Source organism: Falco peregrinus, chromosome Z (genome assembly GCF_023634155.1).
Source record: "Falco peregrinus isolate bFalPer1 chromosome Z, bFalPer1.pri, whole genome shotgun sequence".
Classification (NCBI taxonomy): domain Eukaryota; kingdom Metazoa; phylum Chordata; class Aves; order Falconiformes; family Falconidae; genus Falco; species Falco peregrinus.
Genome location: NC_073739.1, coordinates 71,585,806 through 71,604,430, shown reverse-complemented (window position 1 = coordinate 71,604,430; position 18,625 = coordinate 71,585,806). Strand labels below are relative to the sequence as shown.

Below are 18,625 nucleotides of genomic sequence, written 5' to 3'. Positions count from 1 at the left end.
AGCAAGAAATTTATAATGATTCTTCTCAGCTAAAGTCTTTAAAGCTTCTGTTAAACTAAATTTAACAGGAATTTTAGCAAAAAACCCACATCAACATCATGAAAATTCTGCAGTCCTCCTGTTTTTCCTCTTTCCTGAGATATTAGTGATTAACTCTTTTCAACTTAAGTGGACTAGAAGAGGAGCTGGCTGTCCCTCATGGCATTAGAAGTATTTAAAGATAGGTTGGATTTGCAGAGGATCCATTTTAACATACACTCTGTCCACTTAGCCCTGATAACATTTTTTTTTCTCCTTTCTGGATTGAACAGGTTCACATTTTGAAAAATATTCCAGGCATTGTTTAGTCAGAGGCCAAAACCTAACTATAGATACCCCATTCGGAATGAATAATTCCTGCTTGCGGGGATTTTGTAGGTATGATGTGTCCATCCTATCTCAGAAGGGTTGTTGGAATTTGTAATGGACATTGTACATACTCTGTGGGGCCTTCAATTTTGGTGCTAGTTTTTCAGAAGTAGATGTTGGATAAACTGGTATTGGTAGACAGCCAGATATTCAGCCGTTGCACACTGGGGCCCTTGTGTTGCTCTGTTACCATTACAGTGGCAGACGTTTTCAGCATAGTGCTTTTGCCTGGGAGTTGCTTTAGGTGCTTCCTACTTTAGTCTCTGCCACTAAGGTAAATACTGTGATTCTTGATCTTATAGTTGTTCTTGAGTTCTTACTAGCAGCGATAAACTTCACCAAACCCACTAGTTTCATTTTTCTTTGGTTCGTGTGAAATATAATGCTTTGTTTTCAGATTTAGGAGTGTGTTGTTTAATTAGTTCATTTTTGAAAAATTACTTTGGTGCGTGTAAGCGATGGAAATTTATTACCTGATTTGTCATAGCAATTTGTTGAAAGTCTGAAACTGACTTTGGTTCCTGACATGGATGTTTGTTCAGGTTCCTCTTACTTTTTGGGAGTAACTAAGGCTATTTTGCACAAATAATTTTTTGCAGCAATATATTGCTGTATGTAAAAATGTGAGCCAGAAATTTGTCTGATATCAATTACAATATGCAATGCAGACCTGTTCGTGTGTCTTAAGTATCTAAATATGGATGTTATTTCCTGGCTTATGTGTAGGGATATGAATTCAAAATTTTTGGGTTTAATTTTCTTCTAAACACAGACTAAATTTGACAAAATACAAATAGGGGAAGGCCTCACTTTTGGTTCTGGGCAGTTAGCTTTCCTATTACTTGACATTTTCACGTTAGGTGACTGGTTTTGTGTAAGAAAATGTAAATTGTTTACTTGAAATTTTGAATTTATTTTTTGCTCCATTGAAACATTACCAATGAACAGAAAAAAAGTATGTGATCTTTTTTGTTCCTCAAGTTATTGAACGGTTGTTCCTTAAATATATGTACTGTTTAGTTATCTTCTGAGCAACTTTCTCGTAGTGCTATTTTATATTAAAAACTGCGTCAGCAATCTTTGTTGTTGTTGCTTATGCAATTAAGTTACTTTGAAGAAGCAAACTGAGAGTTGCTTCATGTGATATTTTAAATTATGAAGACTGAGAATATTTCCAGGATAGAGTGAGGAAAAAGCAGATCTTCTTGATGTGCCTGTAGTCACAGATCTGATGTAAATCATGGCATTTGTTTTGCTTTTTCTCTGCAAAGATCTTGCTTGTATTATATTGCCTACATAGGAGGTTTTCTTCTATGAGAAGAAAAATTATGAGGTATAATTTGATTTTATTTCACTAAGGTCTTTTTTCTTAAGTGAGGCCCCATGGCTCAGTTTTTAGGTTGATCAAAATACATGGCTGGGAAAGTGCATCAATCAAAAATCTCAGGTTCTCAATATTAGTAGTAACAGAACATTACATGCTGTGTCTTGCAACTCTACAAAACATCTTAACTTTTTAATACAATACATTGAGTTGGCTTAAATTTCAAGGCATAAGTTCAAAAGCAATAACAGCAAAATCCAAAAGCAGTTCCCTGGCACAGATTCATGAAAGTGAGAAGTTTTGTGCAGCACTGTGTTTATTTCACTTGCCAGTTGTGCTCCATTTTACTCTTCAGTACTCCTGTATTTTTTGTGAAGTATCTTGCAAAGCTAGACTGCTCTAGCCTCCATTTTTCAAAATTTTTATAAAGACAAAACAAAAGACCAGTGAAGAGCAATAAGGGGTAAAATAACCTGTGGCTATAGTTGTCAGAGCAATCAGGTAGCTTGAGGAAATCGTTGATAACAATGTAAATGTGAGTTCTCTTGGCGTCTTTGGAGAGTGTGTGTTGGATATATTCCTTGCTCTCTGCCTGTGTCATTCAGGGTGCTGTTTGGAAATCTATTCCCTCCATCAAAATTTTTTTTTGCTTCTAAGAGTATTTTGTACTATTGTGAAATCCTTTTAAAATCTCTGTGCTGCCTAGCTGTGGGCAATGATGACCTCTACTGTATGATGGAATTATTCTGTTGCTGTGTTCATATTTTTCTTTGACCCACCAGCCTGATTGGGTCCCATTTGTCAAGGCCAGAGCTAAGGACTGTAGTGTAAGTAAGGAGTCTGATCCTTTTCTTTTGTTTAACCCAAGGCTGGGAGCCTTCCCTTTGTGTCAGCAGAGGCAGATGAGGAAAAATGATCTTGAAGGATGTGTTCAAGCAGGTTCTATGGAATTATATAGCGTATACTTCTTCCTAACGCTACTTCTCTCCTTCCTGCTGGATTCATTGCCACAGAGAATCCTGTGGGTCCAGTCCCTTGGGTGGTGGTTAGGGCGTCTCAGTCTCCCACCCTCTTTCTGGTTGTGTGTGAGCTGAGCTCAGGAGTTACTCCTTCATGGATGTAGTCAAAAGGTGAGGTTAAGGGCCTCAATAGAGGGTTATACCTTGTTTACAGGATGTAGCTGTATATCCTTCCATAAATTTTAATTAAGGCAGAGAATTGGAGAGGAAAGAGGAAGGCTGCTGGAGTAAATGCACTACTTCTCAGATTATTTTCACCAATATTCTTTTGATGGTGCATTTTTCAGCTGATGATAAGATACTGAAATAAAAGGGGAACTTCTGTCTGATGAGCAGATGTACCTTTCTCATAACTTAAATTCCTCTTTGAGAAAAGGATTGCAATTTCCCTGTATTCCCCTTGAATATTCTGTTCTTGAAACTCTCCAGAGTACAGTTATTTGGAAGAGTGTGAAGCTGGTGGGCAAGGGTCTCTGATCACCAAGGACTTAATGTGCCATATAAAGAACATACTGGGAACATAAAGAACAAGTATTTTAAGGGAGAGCTTGGTGGAAAGGTGTAATTAAATCTGCACAATGAGTGAGAGCCAGAAGTTTTCGGCTGTGACCAGTAAGCTGTTAATCAATCAGTAAGCTGTTCATCAATCACAGGTAGTCATGTGACCCTTTGCATTGTAATGCTGAAGTGCTATACTGGAGCAGTACTTAACTATTTTTAAAAAGTTTTTATTTTCCAAATACTTTTTATAAAGTACAGAATTAATTTTATCTCATCTTTTTTCTTTCAGTTCTTTATCTAAAATAGAACCTTATCTGCATGAGTGGTTGTAGTAGAATTAAGCTGTGAGTTTGTGCTGTTGTAGTTACAATGACATAACTGTCCAACAAGAAAGCACTCTTGTTACGGAGTGAGAATGTATTCTATTTGATTTAGCACAGTTTGAAGGTTTTTTGAGCTAATCCAGATAGAAACTGCATATATGTCTGACATAGGAAGTTATATCAGGGTGGTTATAGCAGTGACCCAAAATTACTTGAGAAAGGAAGACAGTAAGCTAGTGATATATGAGAGAGGAACATCGTCTCTCAAATGCTTAGAGAGGACATGTGAGAAAGGCAAGCTTGGCCTCTGTGGCATAACAGCAAGAGTGGATATACTAGTCATCAGCAAAATAAAATAGTCCAGTAGTAGGTAGCATCTTCTGAGGCAAAAAAAGGAGCAAGAGAAGGGCAAAACTGAGGTACACGCTGTAGGGGTTTATTTTTAATGTCAAAATGAAGCTGTGTGGCAATTCATTAGTGTACAAGTTTGAGAATTTGGGGAATGGTTAAACTTACACTTTGCATTTCTTAGTGTTTAGAAATTTATCCTCACCTCAAACAAGTGTCACTGTTCCCTCTTAGACCCTTATGTGTTCCTTTGTATAATGTCTTGTTAGTTGGAAAAACTTGCATTTTAAAATACAAGATCTAGAAATCATAAATGTCAGACTGCAGGTCTGCATATTACAAACTATTAACACACAGAAATGGACAATATGTACGGTTGCTAATTTATGCAACTGGCTTTATTAAGATAAACCTCAGTTTTGCAATAATTATTCTCAGGGCAGTTTTTCTTCAAGCACTTGTTCATTTGCTACAGTAAATATATGTGCAAACAGGCCATTTTGATGTCACAAGTATTTTACAGCAACCATATAAGCGAATTGATAGGGATTGTTTCCACTGTATTAACTGTCTCTTACAGTTGTGAAGTAGCAATTTGGAGTTTAGGTTTCTAAATGTATTTGAATCATGATGGCTTGTTAGTGCATCGGAAGTTGCACCACAGTGTAAACTATACATCTGTTTTCTATGGTTTGGAAAGCGAAGATAAATCATTACTGAGATGATAACGGAGTTTATTGGTGTTGGTTTTGATTTTATGGCAGGACAGCCTCTCTGATCCTGCAAAGCTGACCTAAACATCAGCAAGCGTTATCCCCTTTTCTATAGCTGCTTGTCTGAAGTTGTTATATCAAGGCAGGTGAAAGACACATGAACACACTGATCATTGTGTCAAAAAAATAATTGTGCTGTCCATATCGAATGGATCCAGTAAAAGTCCATAATGGTGTTACCGTTTTTTAATTTCAACCTGTGTGGAAAACATTCAGCTGCCTGGGTCAGGGAGATCTGTTTGACTTGCAAATTCAAGTCAAAGTGATTTTGGATACTCCTGAAGATTAGATATGCGTAAATATTAGCTAAAGTTAAAGGCTGTTTTACAGACTTGAAACAACGCATCAAGTTGTGAACAAAAAGGCGGTGCTGAACTGTGCAAGATTTTGAACTGTGCAAAATCAGATCTGTCCGTTTCCATTCTATTTTTAAGCCATATGTGAAGAAGGGATGTACTACATCCACTACACATTTTAGAAATCTTCCTAGTATTCATGGCAAAACCCTTTGAAAAGCTTCCTAGATTAGAATAGAATATGGGAGGAAGCTTACAGACTAGTTCATTTTTAGCTAAGATTCTGTGGCTGATGAAGATTCTTCAGTATCTCCTCTAAGAAACCTTCTGATAGTGGCAATCAAACAAAACCAAGAAGAACTTGTTCTTCCACCAACAAGCAACTAGTAAGTCATGGACAGCGCTGCATACCTTCGGAGAAGCATTGAAGAAGTGGCTGTTCTGTATGTGGTTCTTGGAGATTAGTTGTTCTTACAGCTATTCTGTGACTTGCCCTTCAGTTTCATGAATGTAGAGCTTGTTAGCATGCTGGTTTTTTACAGTGAGAGAAGGATTCTGTTATGATGGTGTCCACTTAGTGGACTCGTGATGGTTCGTTTACTATGATCTCGAAGTGCAAAAAAAATAAAGGCAACCACACCAAGGGGTTATGTTTCAATCAAACAGCACGATTTTATTGTTTGCCCATAAAGTGGTGTTGTGATAGATAGAAAGACAGGAAGTAAAGAAAAGATAAAGTCAAAAGAAAAGGAAAGAGGATTATAACTACCGCCACAGGTCCAAGGTCTTCCTATGGTCCCAGGTCCAAGCACCATCCTGCCTGTCCTTCCAATCGTTGTGATCCTTGGTGGGGAAGATCTCCCAAATTCGGTTGCTCAGGAGTCATCTTTTATGCCAAGCAGCACACCTTGCTCCTCCTCTGGCCCGTGGATTGTTGTCAGTCTCTGCCTTCTCGAGCCAGGTTATCACGCATGTTCTGTTCCGTTGTTACGACAACGGTTGTGATCCATCTTCTGGACAGCTGCTATGTGGCCTTATCGTAGCTGTTCCTTCCAGTGCCGGGTATCAGGGAGCGGCATAGTACTCCTCGTATCGTGCAGTTCTCCTTCAGGGTCACTGGGTCCCGGTGTCCATGAGGAGCACATTCCATCTCCAGGTTTCTGTTAGCAATGTTGAGACAATACTGTTCTCTTTAGACTGGCTCTTACAGATGGTACTTTTTTGTTGTTCATTTTAATAGTTGCAGCAGCTTTGCAATTATGTGTAAGTGATGTCTGAAGAACACTGTTGCCTATAGCCCATTTCAGTACACTGTTCACACACAATAGCAAAAAATGGAGTTACTCTGTTGATGAGGACAGTTCATCAGAAAGCTAAGATACTGGGGCATTCTTATTAACTTGTAGGGTAGCTTTTTAGTAAAGTTACTTTCTCCTTAGCTATTTAAAAACCCATGCAAGCTAGAAGCGATTGTTACTTATTAAAGTGGTAACCCAAAAGTAAGTAACAGGTCTTAGCAAACTTAGAAAATAAATTGAAAAACTGAAGGTGATCGTATGTGGTTTTATAGATATTTTGAAAGGGGTTTGTGTTGTATATTCTTCTTAATTGTTTTTGAAAAGTATCCCATAAACTAAAAACTCATTAGCATGGTATTATAACCTAATGTTTGTTGCCATGCCATGTGATTGGATTCTTACAGTGAACTGGATTCTTTTAAGCATTTCTTTACTACCCAGAACAAATAAAAAGGACCTTTGTTAGAAAATGTGGAGGCATAGGAGAAGGAATTTAGTAAGATGTTTCTAGTGAGGACTGGGTTGCCCTGACTCACCATAACATAAGTAATAGAGTAAAATACATATTCACAAGCTCTTCACTGGAGTCCCACAGTATATAATATCCCTGGTTTTCTTCAGAAAAGATGAGGAGTCTTTTTCCAAGTATATCAGAATTGTAGGTACATGTACATTTTTATTTTTCCAGTGAAGTCTAATTAATACTGTGGTAATTGATTTATTTTTAAAGATTGAGCAGTGTTTTACCCTGGGAACAAAATCAATAAGGAAAGTGAGACTAGATATTCTTAGGAGGCAGGAGAGTGGTAGCCTATGATTTTTGTTTGTTTGGGGATTTAATACAACTTCTGTTCCTTTACTTGTAGCTGGCTTTTAAAATGTCTTTGTTTGCCCAGATTTGCTGTTATGTGTGTAGTCCTGCTGATTTTAATGAAATCACCAACAGTGCGTAAAATTGAGAATATATGTTGGAGAACCAAGTTTGGAGGCCCTCTAGTGATTCCACCTTTGGAAATTGTCTTAAAACTTGTGTATGTTAATTTTCGTGTAGTTTGGAGCTGGATATAAGTTAAGTCTCTTCAGGCACTGTATAGGCGTACAAAAAGACGTGCAGTATTAGTGTGGGGACACCACTGCTTAGGTGCATGGCTGTGCAGCATCCAGATTAGACCTGGCTGTCATCTAGTCAGCTGTTGGTACATACAGAAGAACTGGTATGTCTATGTTGGCGTACTTCTGCCTATGTTCAATCAAGTGCCCAGCCTGCAAAGAATAATCATGTCATAGCAACATGGTCAACCACACTGTGAAATGTTTTCTAGCATTTTTGAAAGCAGTATTGAGAATTTAGGTAATTTTGAAGGTGGTTATCTAAGGATGGAATGGCAACTTAACACAAATAAATAAGAATGACCACAGCGTGGGGGAAGCAGAGACAACTTTTGCTATCAGTTCTACTTTGTAGGTACTTCCCTACCTCAGTTTGAAACCCCAAGAAAAAGCTAAATCTCTTTTAAAAATTCACTTTAATGGGGTGACTTGCTAAACATACTTGAGAATTATAGAAAAAATTTTCTGATCATTGTAGGCAATTTTGATGGATGTAGATATATGTGAAACCAGTAATATATAAGACTTCTAAAAAAATCTTGTTGCTGGAAACTATTTTCTCATATTAAGACTTCTAATTCACATTAAAGGTGTTTAAAGAGGGAAGGAAAATGAAAAGACTAATTCAAGATTAGAAGATAGGAAATTAGTGTAAAAATGGAAATAAATTTTAGAAAGCTGTGTTAGTGATGTAGTGAATGCAATTAAAAAGTGAAATATCATCCAGAATATGATTTTTTAGAGGAGTGTGTGTGTGTGTATACATATAGCAACTGGCAGGTGATTTCCTCTCTAAATAATACAGTATGCCTTAGGAGGGAGAGGAAGGCACTTATGACAAAGCTATTTGTTCTGTTGTTGGAAAAAGGTTAGCATTTAGTCTGATAATCTTCAGATCTGTGCAGCAGATTCTTTGATAAATAAAGACATCAAATAAACAAACCCCCAAGAAATAACTTTTGCATTTATTTGATTTCCTTGCTTCAGTTGTGAAAATTTTGACTGCAAATCTCCTTCGTTCTGACTATGTGTGCGTTTAGTCGTAGTTTTAAAATGTGATGAGAATGGTGTGATGTTGTCTACCTGTTTGCCTTGGGAAAGAAACCTGTTGTGGTCCTGCTAGGTGTTTGTCTATATTAAATAAAAATCTTTCAACTTTGCTTTGTAACAAAATCAAGCAAAAATTCAGGTTGCGTTCTAAAACTACTAATGGGAGGTAAGAAATAAACCTGAGGCAGAGGTTGGGTTGCCAATTATTTGGCCTGTATTTTGGGATAAGACCCCAGAGATTCTGCAACAGATCATCCCTCCTTACTGGAAAAGGGAAGATTACTGTCTTGTGTACACTAATATGAATGAGAAACAGAAATGATAACAAGGCACAGAGAATCCTTAATTTGCATACACTGTTAGGAAAACTGTTAAATTCAGAGGATAAACTGAACTAAGACTGAATTCTGTGGAAGTAGAGCAGTAATATCATTTTACAAAGGAAATGCACCAATTTGAATTTGTTTATATTTATATGCCTGATAAAATGTTTTATTGAAGGAGATGTGTATGCAATTTATTATGTGAATTCCTAATTTTAGTGTGAACAATAAAAGCAACTTTAAAAAGGGCTGTCAAATACATCCAGGTATATCTAACTGGGATAGTATTAGTGGATACCCTGTAAGTGGTTCCTGAGAAAGGACTGTAGTGTTGGGCCCTTATGTTTATCTTCAGGTTCACGTTTGCTCTTCTTACTCTCCATTAATAGGTAGCATAGATCAGTCAGTGTTAAAGGAGTTGCCTCCTGAGCTCCTGGCAGAAATTGAATCCACCATGCCACTTTGTGAACGTGTGAAAATGAACAAGCGCAAACGTAGCACAGTTAATGAGAAACCAAAATATGCTGAAATCAGTTCTGACGAAGACAATGACAGTGAAGAAGCTTTTGAATGTAAGTAGTATATAATTTTGTTCCTACTGCTAAAGAAAGCTAATATTTTGTTTTTACAAAAAGATGCACTTTTTAAAAAAAAGTCGGCTACCCTAAAACATATGAAAACAAATTTGCGGTCCTGCAATTTTTTTTCCTTTAAAAGAAGAATTGCTTTATTTCCGTTTGTCATTCAAGATGAAAGGCGGCTAGTTGTTAAATTTATTTTCTTAAGTACCTTAGAAGAAGTTACTATGTAGGTTTTTTTTCTAAGTTGTATTATGAAACATTTTTAGCCAGTCAGATTAAGGGAAATATCCTCTAACGTAGAACAGAAAACTTGTGTACAGAGGTATGCAAAGAAAAATTTCAGTAAATAAACTCTACATTATTCTTAGTTTTCCTGATAAGAAAAGTTAATGATCCCCCCTTTAATTTTTCTGACATGATAAATTGAGAATCTTACTGCCCAGAAGTTTCTTAAAGTATTTCTTCTTCTATTAATTTATCTGGCCTATTGCTAGAAAAACTAGAGTTGCTTTTGATGGGTTCTGAAAATACTAGTTGCTGATGGTACTGTTTTTGAATTAACTGTTTTCAGAGGAAGAGAGGAAGCTTGTAGTTACAATTTTGCTGTGCGATCAGATGAGGTTCTGAAGCGTCAAAAATTGTTACATGCCTCTAAGTTAGGAAGGGGTTTTCTGCTTGCTAATAGGAGTTTGGTAAGTTTGTCTCTACGGTAGTCCAGTTAGCCAACACTGAAAAGAAAGTGTTATTAAAATTGGAGTGAATCAGTTCAGTCTCAGTTAACATCTTGGCTGTGTACTCATGCAGGGCTACAGAAGTGCCTATTGCTGTTAACCTTGGGAAGGCATCTTGCTGATAATGATTTTTTTCCAAATTTAGACTCTTTCCACCTTTGGTTATATAGACATTGTACTGAACTTTTACAAAACACGGTGTTTTGCTTTCTAATCTTTCTTAGGGTCCTAAGAGAAAGATTTTTTTTTTTTTGCTCTACTTTTTAATATGTTTTCAAGTCCTTGTTGAGCAGATATGTAGTGCTTATGCACACATACATCTGAAAATTATAGTGGCAATACCTCTGATCTTTATCAAAGAAGCAGAAAAGAATGTCCTTTTGTTCGTTTTTCCTTTTCATTATGACTGAATAATTTGCTTTGAGTAATTTGTAGTCAGTCTTGATTATGGCAGAGGATTAATGATGATTTGCTTCATTCAGGACTCTATAATCTCTGTTTTCTGTATCCTATTGCCTGTTTATGATGTCAGTAATCTCAAACAGTAAATACAAAAATAAATAAGTAAAGCAAATTATTTAAGTTGGCTGGGAATGGAGAGAAATGTCAATAATTTCAGATACTGTAATCTACTTATTATCCACAGTAGCTGTTGAAATTTTTAAATAAAATTAAAGCAAATTAAGGAAAATTTTCACAGTAATTATATGCTTTAAGGGATTCTAGATTCTTTATATCCATTCAAGAGATCTGGCCATCACTCTAAAAATTCAATGAGGACATCTGTTTAAAAATAAACCTTAATATTTCACAAAGGATCATGTAGAACTGAATTAAATAAACACAAAACAAAGTGATCAAGAGAATGAAAGATTTGTGACAAGTACATTGATCAGATTTGTACCGTTACAAATTGCATTTCAGAATTCTTTTGTTGTTTAGAATTGAACTTTAAAAAAATACGAAATAATGGTTGTTATAGAAGAAATGTCTTTGAGTATCTCATGGAGAAGGGACATTATATTAAATTAGATGATGAGAAATTAAAAATTGATTAAATCATTCTCATACCATAAGTGCTAAATGTGTTTTTATATAAATGTTTGGCAGAATTCAGAAGAAAATTGGGTATTCTGAATAGTCTTTTTTATGTATAAAAGCAGTATTAACTCTTGAAATGTTATTAATACTTAAATTTTTAGTCTGTTTTATCTACTTCAGAATAAACTTCGTGGAGCAGTGATTATGAATAGCTGTTCCTGACTGTAACCCATTCTATTTTGTCATGCAGCATTGGTGAACTCGTCAATTCAGTATGCTGCTGGAAAGCAACATTGGTAGTTACTTTTCTCACGGAGGTGTAGCTGGAGTCAGATTTTCCCCTACAGAGCCTAAATTGATACTGATGATTTCTAAACTGTGGAGAAAGATGTCGTCTGGCTCCACAAAATACTGGGTCATTGGGGAAGAAGTATCAGTTAAGATATGTAGTCTTTTCCCTTAAGACACTTAACTTCTTCTCCAGTATTCTCACTGCAGGTATCCAAGGTGACCCTCCAATTCTTAATCGCAGTTAACTCTCAACCATTTTAAACAGTGTCAGTAGCTCAGACATCATGAACATGACTGTACTGTCTCCAGAAGGTAGCCTGATCCAGAAGGAGTACAGCTCAAATCCTGCACCAAGTTACTACTTAGCACCACCTCTGCGCAGAAGTTCTGTACTACATTTTCAGAAGTGGGAGCCACTATGGTGCAGTGCAGAACATTAGTGTTCTTCAGGGTGTTTTTATTAATTCTGATCCTGGGCTGACTATTGACTATATCCTGGGGGGTTTTGATGCTTCTCAATAAACTGGGGTTGTGGGAATAACTTGTCAGTTCAGTTGCAATTCTGTATAGGTGCTTGGAGCCATTTTGCTCAGAAAAAAACCCCTACGTAAGTCATACTTCACTCAGCTTTAGGAGACTTTGGTAGAAACACACAGATGTCAGGGCTGTTACATGCAAGTTCACAAGCATAAACTCTGCTAGTTTAGCATGGGGTGTTTTGATGCTCACAGCACAGTCTGTTGGACATCTCCTTGCTAGCCCAGTTATGCTGTTACATTAGGTAGTGAAGAGTTAGCTGATTTCATAGGTGAAAATATCTTCTCAATATCCTTTTTCTATTATATCTTAGCACCCTGTCCCCTTCAAGATAGAAAAGACGTTCTTTGAAAATAACGGAGAACTCTCCATTTTGCTCCCTCACTTTGTTTCCATGAAATCCGTTTCAGTATAGAACATTTTCCCCAGTCTCTTCAACATTCACTTCTGCTGGGCTTTTTATAATAACCTTCTGTGGTATTGACTTCAAGTCTGGCCCAGAACTGTGACTCCAGCTTTCTACTTTACACTGAATTTCCTGTAATATGCATCAAGACAAAATTTTAGTTGTCTTGGCCAAACAGAGTATCTTTAAGCAGCTAGTTTGCCAGGTCTCATTGGAACTTGCTGTATTAGATGCGCAAAGCAGTCACTGAATTGGAATATGGACATCTGGTAATAGTCATAATTTAGAAAGCTGAAGAAATTATCTTAGTGTTTTATGAAAGGATGAAACTTATTTTGATTTGTTCCACTTCCCTTACTTTGCTTAAAAGGACAAATGCCCTGTAAATTCATATTTTTAAGTGTTTGCTGGTGTCTTCGACAATTTCAGGCACAGTTTTCATGTAATTCAAAAGAAATCATTAGAACAATGCCATAACAGAATTTTATATAATAGTTTTACAGTGTTCACTTGTTTTACAGAACAGCTATACAGTACTGTTTAACTTGCAAATCACAGAATCGTTTAGGTTGGAAAAGAATAAGATCATCAGGTCCAAGCGATAATACTGCTAAATCCACCACTAAATTATGTCCTTAAGTGCCACATCTACACATCTTTCAAATAATCTAAAATGTTTGATTTTTAACTATTGAAAGTAGAATTTTTGTACTTAAAATGAAAATGCATTTCATTTCTAGCTTCTCGTAAAAGACATAAAAAGGATAGAGATGAAGCTTGGGAGTATGAAGAACATGACAGAAGAAGTTCTGGTGATCACAGGAGAAGTGGTCATTATCATGAAGGAAGGAGGACTTCGGGTAGTGGCCGTTACCGTAATCGCAGTCCTGATGACTCTGACATGGATGATTATTCTCCTCCCCCTAGCCTCAGTGAGGGTAACTGATAATTTAAAAAAAATAATTTTATTCCATAATACTAGTGCATTTTTAACAGATATTTTAAACATTTTAAAATAAACTTCTTTACATGCAATATTGAGTATGAGTGTAAGAAATGTATATAATCCTTTATTTAATTTTTGTGAAACTATGTTTCACTCTTTATTCTCTTAATTAGTGGCTAGAAAAATGAAGAAAAAAGAAAAACAAAAGAGGAGGAAAGCTTATGAACCTAAACTAACACCTGAAGGTAATTTTAAAAGGTTTATTTTCTACAGTTTGTATTTTCTTGTATATATAATACAATATGTATATATATAATAATAATTTATAATTTTTTTTTTTACCAGAAATGATGGATTCCTCAACTTTCAAAAGGTTTACGGCTTCAATAGAGAATATTTTGGAAAATTTGGAAGACATGGATTTTACAGCTTTTGGTAATATGCCAGAAATTTTCAATAAGTTTTCCCCAAATAGAAACACAAGAATTTGTATTCAGTACTTTTGAACCTGCCTATTGGTGATTTAATTGCCTGTGATACAAGCTAAGGCATGCTGCATTTATATAGCTTCCACCTTGAGTGGTGGCCTTTACCTTTCCAATTTAACTTGCTGCTGCAGGAATAAGATCCTCATTCCTCCTCCCTGCAGAATGGAAAAGGGGCATAAATCATAATGAGACAAATAGTGGTCCCCTGCAGTGGAAAGGATGTCATCTTCTATCAAATGTATCTTTGTGAACACCACCAATGTAAGATGGTTTGTCACAGCACTATCCAACCTAGCCGGCTGCAACAAGGCTTTTACCACCCCATACCAGGTTAACTTCAATAGGTAGTTCCCGTGCCTTGCCCCAGCACGGCCACCAATCTCCCACAAGGGTTCAAAAGTTCATCTATTGTCTGTGATGTTTCTTCACCCTCTTCAAGCCAGTCCACTCTGCTTCTTGCCTCTGCTGCATCTGGATTCTTCCTTCTCCGGGCTCTTCTTCCAGCCAGCCTCTCCTCATCTGGGCCCCCTTCTTCTCCCGGGGCCTCGCCTTGTCTCCTGCATCCAGGGTGCTCTCTCTCCTCCCTCTGCTTCCTTCAGGTCTCTCTCCATCCAGTGCTCCTCTCCCATACCCCTTAAAGCTATTTAACCACTTAGCAGGAACCAGCCACAGCTGCACGTTATCCACGTCAGCCAGCCCACCGCCCCTGAAGCAAGCCCACAGCTGTATATTATCAATGTTAATTAACCTGCCTTCATTCCTCTATAATTACTCTACAATTCCTCTGCAATGGTTCTCTTGCTTAGTAATGTTTGGGGAACATGATTTTGCATCTGTTGAGGCCTTTGACCCAACAGAGCTTGATTACTCAACTCAAGCAGCAGAGTCCTGATGCATTTATGGCTGAGGCACTGGATAACCAGCCAGCTTAGCATGTCTGAGGAAGTAGTTCAGGTTGGCCAAGGTGACTTTCTATTGAGATGGATAATAAAAGTATGCATTAATTTTTTTCCTACCATCTTTGTCACAGGATTAGAACAAGTGGAGAAGCATAGTAAACGCATCACTACAGTTTTTAAAGCAATAGTGTATACAATCTTGGACTTGAAGTCACTGATTCTTTCTGTGTCTGGTAACATCATGGGGTTTTTGTAAGGGTAAATATGATTAAGGCACAGTGTATTCCAAGGTACTTAATTTCATATGTGTTTGTCATCTACTGCCCTCCCCCCATTTCAACTTCAGAAATAGGACTACAGTCATTTAAGATGTGTTTTACTGAAAGGAAGGCAGTGGCACAAAAGCTGCAATAAATGGGGTTTGCTATATTAAAAATTTTTGGTTTATGACTTTCAGAAATGGATGTCCCATGTTAGGCTGTTCAGTGATATTTCAGATTCAGTCATGTTTAAAAAGTAGGTGTTTTGACACAACTAAAATTGTCATCAGTCTTCCTTAGGTGAAACGATTAGATGCTGGCTATCTGGAACTATTAGATGCTAGCTGTTTAGAAAATCAGTTCTTTTTCTTCAGTTGGCTTTTCCATATTGACTGTAAAATACTGATTTCCTTGAAGTCTAATTAGAAATACGAGTGTTAATTTTAATTTTTTTTTTAAAGGTGATGATGATGAGATTCCACAGGAATTGCTGCTGGGAAAACATCAGCTTAGTGAATTGGGTAGTGAATCTGCAAAAATCAAGGCAATGGGCATTATGGACAAGGTACATCTCCATAGTCTTTACATCTTTTTGAACATACAATTTTGATAAACATACAGAAACTTATGTCCCTTGTAATAACATTCCACGCTCTTCAGGTGTGCATGTAACAGATACTGTGAACAGTTGTGCTGCTTCTCACTTACCTAAAGTGCTTAAAAAGTTACCACATCTTAATTGTCACTGTTGCTTGAAGCTGAGACATTTTTGTTGAACGGTGCTTCTCTGTACAGTGCTGACCATATGCCAATACGTAATACCCATGTCTAAGCAGTAAAATCTCAAATAATTAATCTGCTTTCAGAGAAGCATATCAACCTATAAGCTTTGCTCCTTACAGCTGGTGTTGAGAAACCACAGTAAATCAGATCCTGCTGTCAAAGTAAAAAAATCCACCCTTTCTGATATATGCCACCAGTGCAATGTAAATATGTGATGTACAGCCAGCATTACACTGAATTGTGTGCTTCCTCCATCTCTCCAAAAAGGCCTGTCAGCCTTAGAAGATTTAACACCCCAGGTGATAATAAGATTCATTTTCCATAGACTGCATATTGTGGTTTCTTTGCCACTGCTGTACTTAAGTTCAAGGGAAGTGTTTGTTGGTGCAAAATGTTGGTATCACACCTCTAGAAACAGTGTTCTTGCTTTCCTTTAATCTTCCTGGAACTCTTGGCTTTGGGCAGTTTTATGTTAAACTCTTACTCTGCCTGCTCGTGACCACTTACTGTGTTTATGAAGTGTCTGTGAAAACACTTACTGTAAAAGTAATTCTGAAGGGCTTTCTCTAATCCAAAAGTTAGGTACCCTTCCTAGACATTTTTTCAACCTTCGTGTCTTCCTTTGTCGCTTGTTGTTAGCCTGGGTATTTCTCTTTCCTGATATTTCTCACCCTTAACCTCTGTTCCTTATTTTTTACACTACATGCATATATATATGTGTACATAAAAATCAGAATTCTATTGCTTCTAAAGTTGAATGTTAGTAGTATCTGGATAAGTAAAGCTGGCTCTCCTTGAGTTTAGCTTATTCCACAAATCATTCCATCTTAATTCTGTAGAAGATCAGTGAGTTTGAGTTATTTTTTTCAACATGCTAGTTCTTCAAATTTAACACTAATATTAAGAATATATAACCTTTTTATTAGCATTCAAGTATTGGGGAATTTTATATCTGCTTGTTCATGGAATTTGGATTTTCTACTAATAAAGCTTTGTATGGTTGGTTAAAATTTGTGAGTGATACTTGGATTTAGTGAATTTCTAGTTCTAGAAGTGAACAGTGTGTAACTCTACAACATTAATGACAGATATGCAATTTTAAATCTGTTTCTGTGGATTTTGCTAGTGGAAAATGGGATTTGAGTGCAATATTAGAATACAGGTCACAGAGTTCAGCTATATTATCAGCATTGTGCTGAGTCAGAAACCACAGAAGTCAAGATCTGATCCTTATCTCTAATTTACAATCTAAGTGTTTCAGATTATATGACAAGGTCTATCCTTCATCCATGGACATTTTTTTCAGCAGTTTGGAAGCCTTTATGTTCCTGTAGTTGTTTGATGTATTTCTTTTCTTGTATTAGCTCTCAACAGATAAAACAGTAAAAGTCCTGAATATTTTGGAGAAGAATATTCAAGATGGATCAAAGCTTTCTACATTACTTAACCATGTGAGTTTCAAGTCATGTTATTTCACAATATTGTAGAATAGAATTTTCTTAATTTGAGTCCTATATAGTGATAATTTCAAGCATGTGTGAAGGGAATTTCTGATACAATATATATATAATGGAGATTGCCGAAGATTTAAGCTTTGAAGTAAAATTCAACACATTATATTTGTTCTGTACTACACATGTTTTACTATAGTACTGATAACTAATAGGTATATTGTGACATTAATTTCTTTTGTTTCAGTTTTAAATATTATAGTTTCATCCTGAAATACTCATGGCAACTTAGGTCCAACATTATTGGACATTTCTTTGCTACATGTCCATATAACATCCCCTACACAATGAAAGAAGTAGTAGTACAGCTTTCATGTAGAGCATGTTCTTCTCCTGAGCATTAAGGAAGGAGGAAGTGCTTTGTTTAGGTCTGTTCTTGTGTTGCAAAGTTAAGGTTGTCGACATAAACAAAATTAGGAGGAAGTTCAAGATTCTAGTTTTTTTTCCTGGTATACCTAAAACTATATGGGGATTTGGAGTTTTTTATAAAGTTAATATGTGATTTTTCACATTTCATCTATTTATTTTTACATTTTCTAGTCAAAACAGCATTCTAGCAAGAGTAGAGTTCTTGAGTTTTATGAAAAAAAACCTACCTTGATCTGTGGAAATAAGAGAGTATTTATATTGGAAAGGAAGAATTTGAACTTGCAAGTAAAAACCTGAGATACATTATCTGTACCTAAATACTTTAATCTAGATTGTTGATAGGGTTTTCAAAGTTTCAGTATACGGCCTGAATGCCTTTAGCAATATGAAAAGTAAGTAAAGAGAAGGTGCTTGGTTTACCTGCTGAAATTGATTCTCATCAGGTCTTTATGCTAATGCTTTTAAGATGTTATTTTTCTTTCAGCTTTTTGTAGTAAAACTCAAGATTATCAAGCAGTTAATGAAATTGTCTAATGATTGCAATTCAGAGGCAAAGTTTCAATTAAAAAAAGAAGCAATCTTTAGCCAAACAAGTTTCAGATTTTTCTTAAAAGCTATTTAAACATGATTGAAACCATTATGACAAAGAAAGCCTCTGCTAAGGAGCAAGCTTACTTTTTTCAGAGCACAGTGAAGATTTCCTACCTCCATGTCAGGATGTTTTTCAGAGGCAGAATGCACTTGCATATTCTTTTTATTTCAAAAATTAATGAGAAGAAAGAAAAAAAGCTTAAAACAACTTGGGTTTTTTTAAGACTCATTTGTGTAAGGAAGAAATTACTTAAAGCTATTCTGTGCAAAAAATTTACAGCAGTCTCCTGATCTGCAGGTATCTGTTGATTTTCCAAATATATGTATATAAGTGCGTGTGTGTGTGTAAATATATATATATATTTATATTTTTATATATGTATTGTATTGTAGTACTGGTTTAGATTCTCTTACCCAA

General features: G+C 36.2%; 1 protein-coding gene across 9 annotated transcripts in view; it reads left to right on the top strand.

Annotated features, from left to right (window-relative positions):
• NIPBL (NIPBL cohesin loading factor) overlaps positions 1-18,625 on the top strand; it is a 152,472-nt gene that overhangs the window by 96,761 nt on the left and 37,086 nt on the right. For 8 of the 9 annotated variants that reach the window (XM_055790416.1, XM_055790412.1, XM_055790414.1 and 5 more), the window contains 6 exons: positions 9,163-9,345; positions 13,101-13,298; positions 13,480-13,551; positions 13,652-13,741; positions 15,415-15,518; positions 17,101-17,187. In XM_055790416.1, the coding sequence (XP_055646391.1) occupies positions 9,163-9,345; positions 13,101-13,298; positions 13,480-13,551; positions 13,652-13,741; positions 15,415-15,518; positions 17,101-17,187 (734 nt within the window). The remainder of the gene's footprint in view (positions 1-9,162; positions 9,346-13,100; positions 13,299-13,479; positions 13,552-13,651; positions 13,742-15,414; positions 15,519-17,100; positions 17,188-18,625) is intronic. The other variant, XM_055790415.1, reaches the window with a different exon arrangement.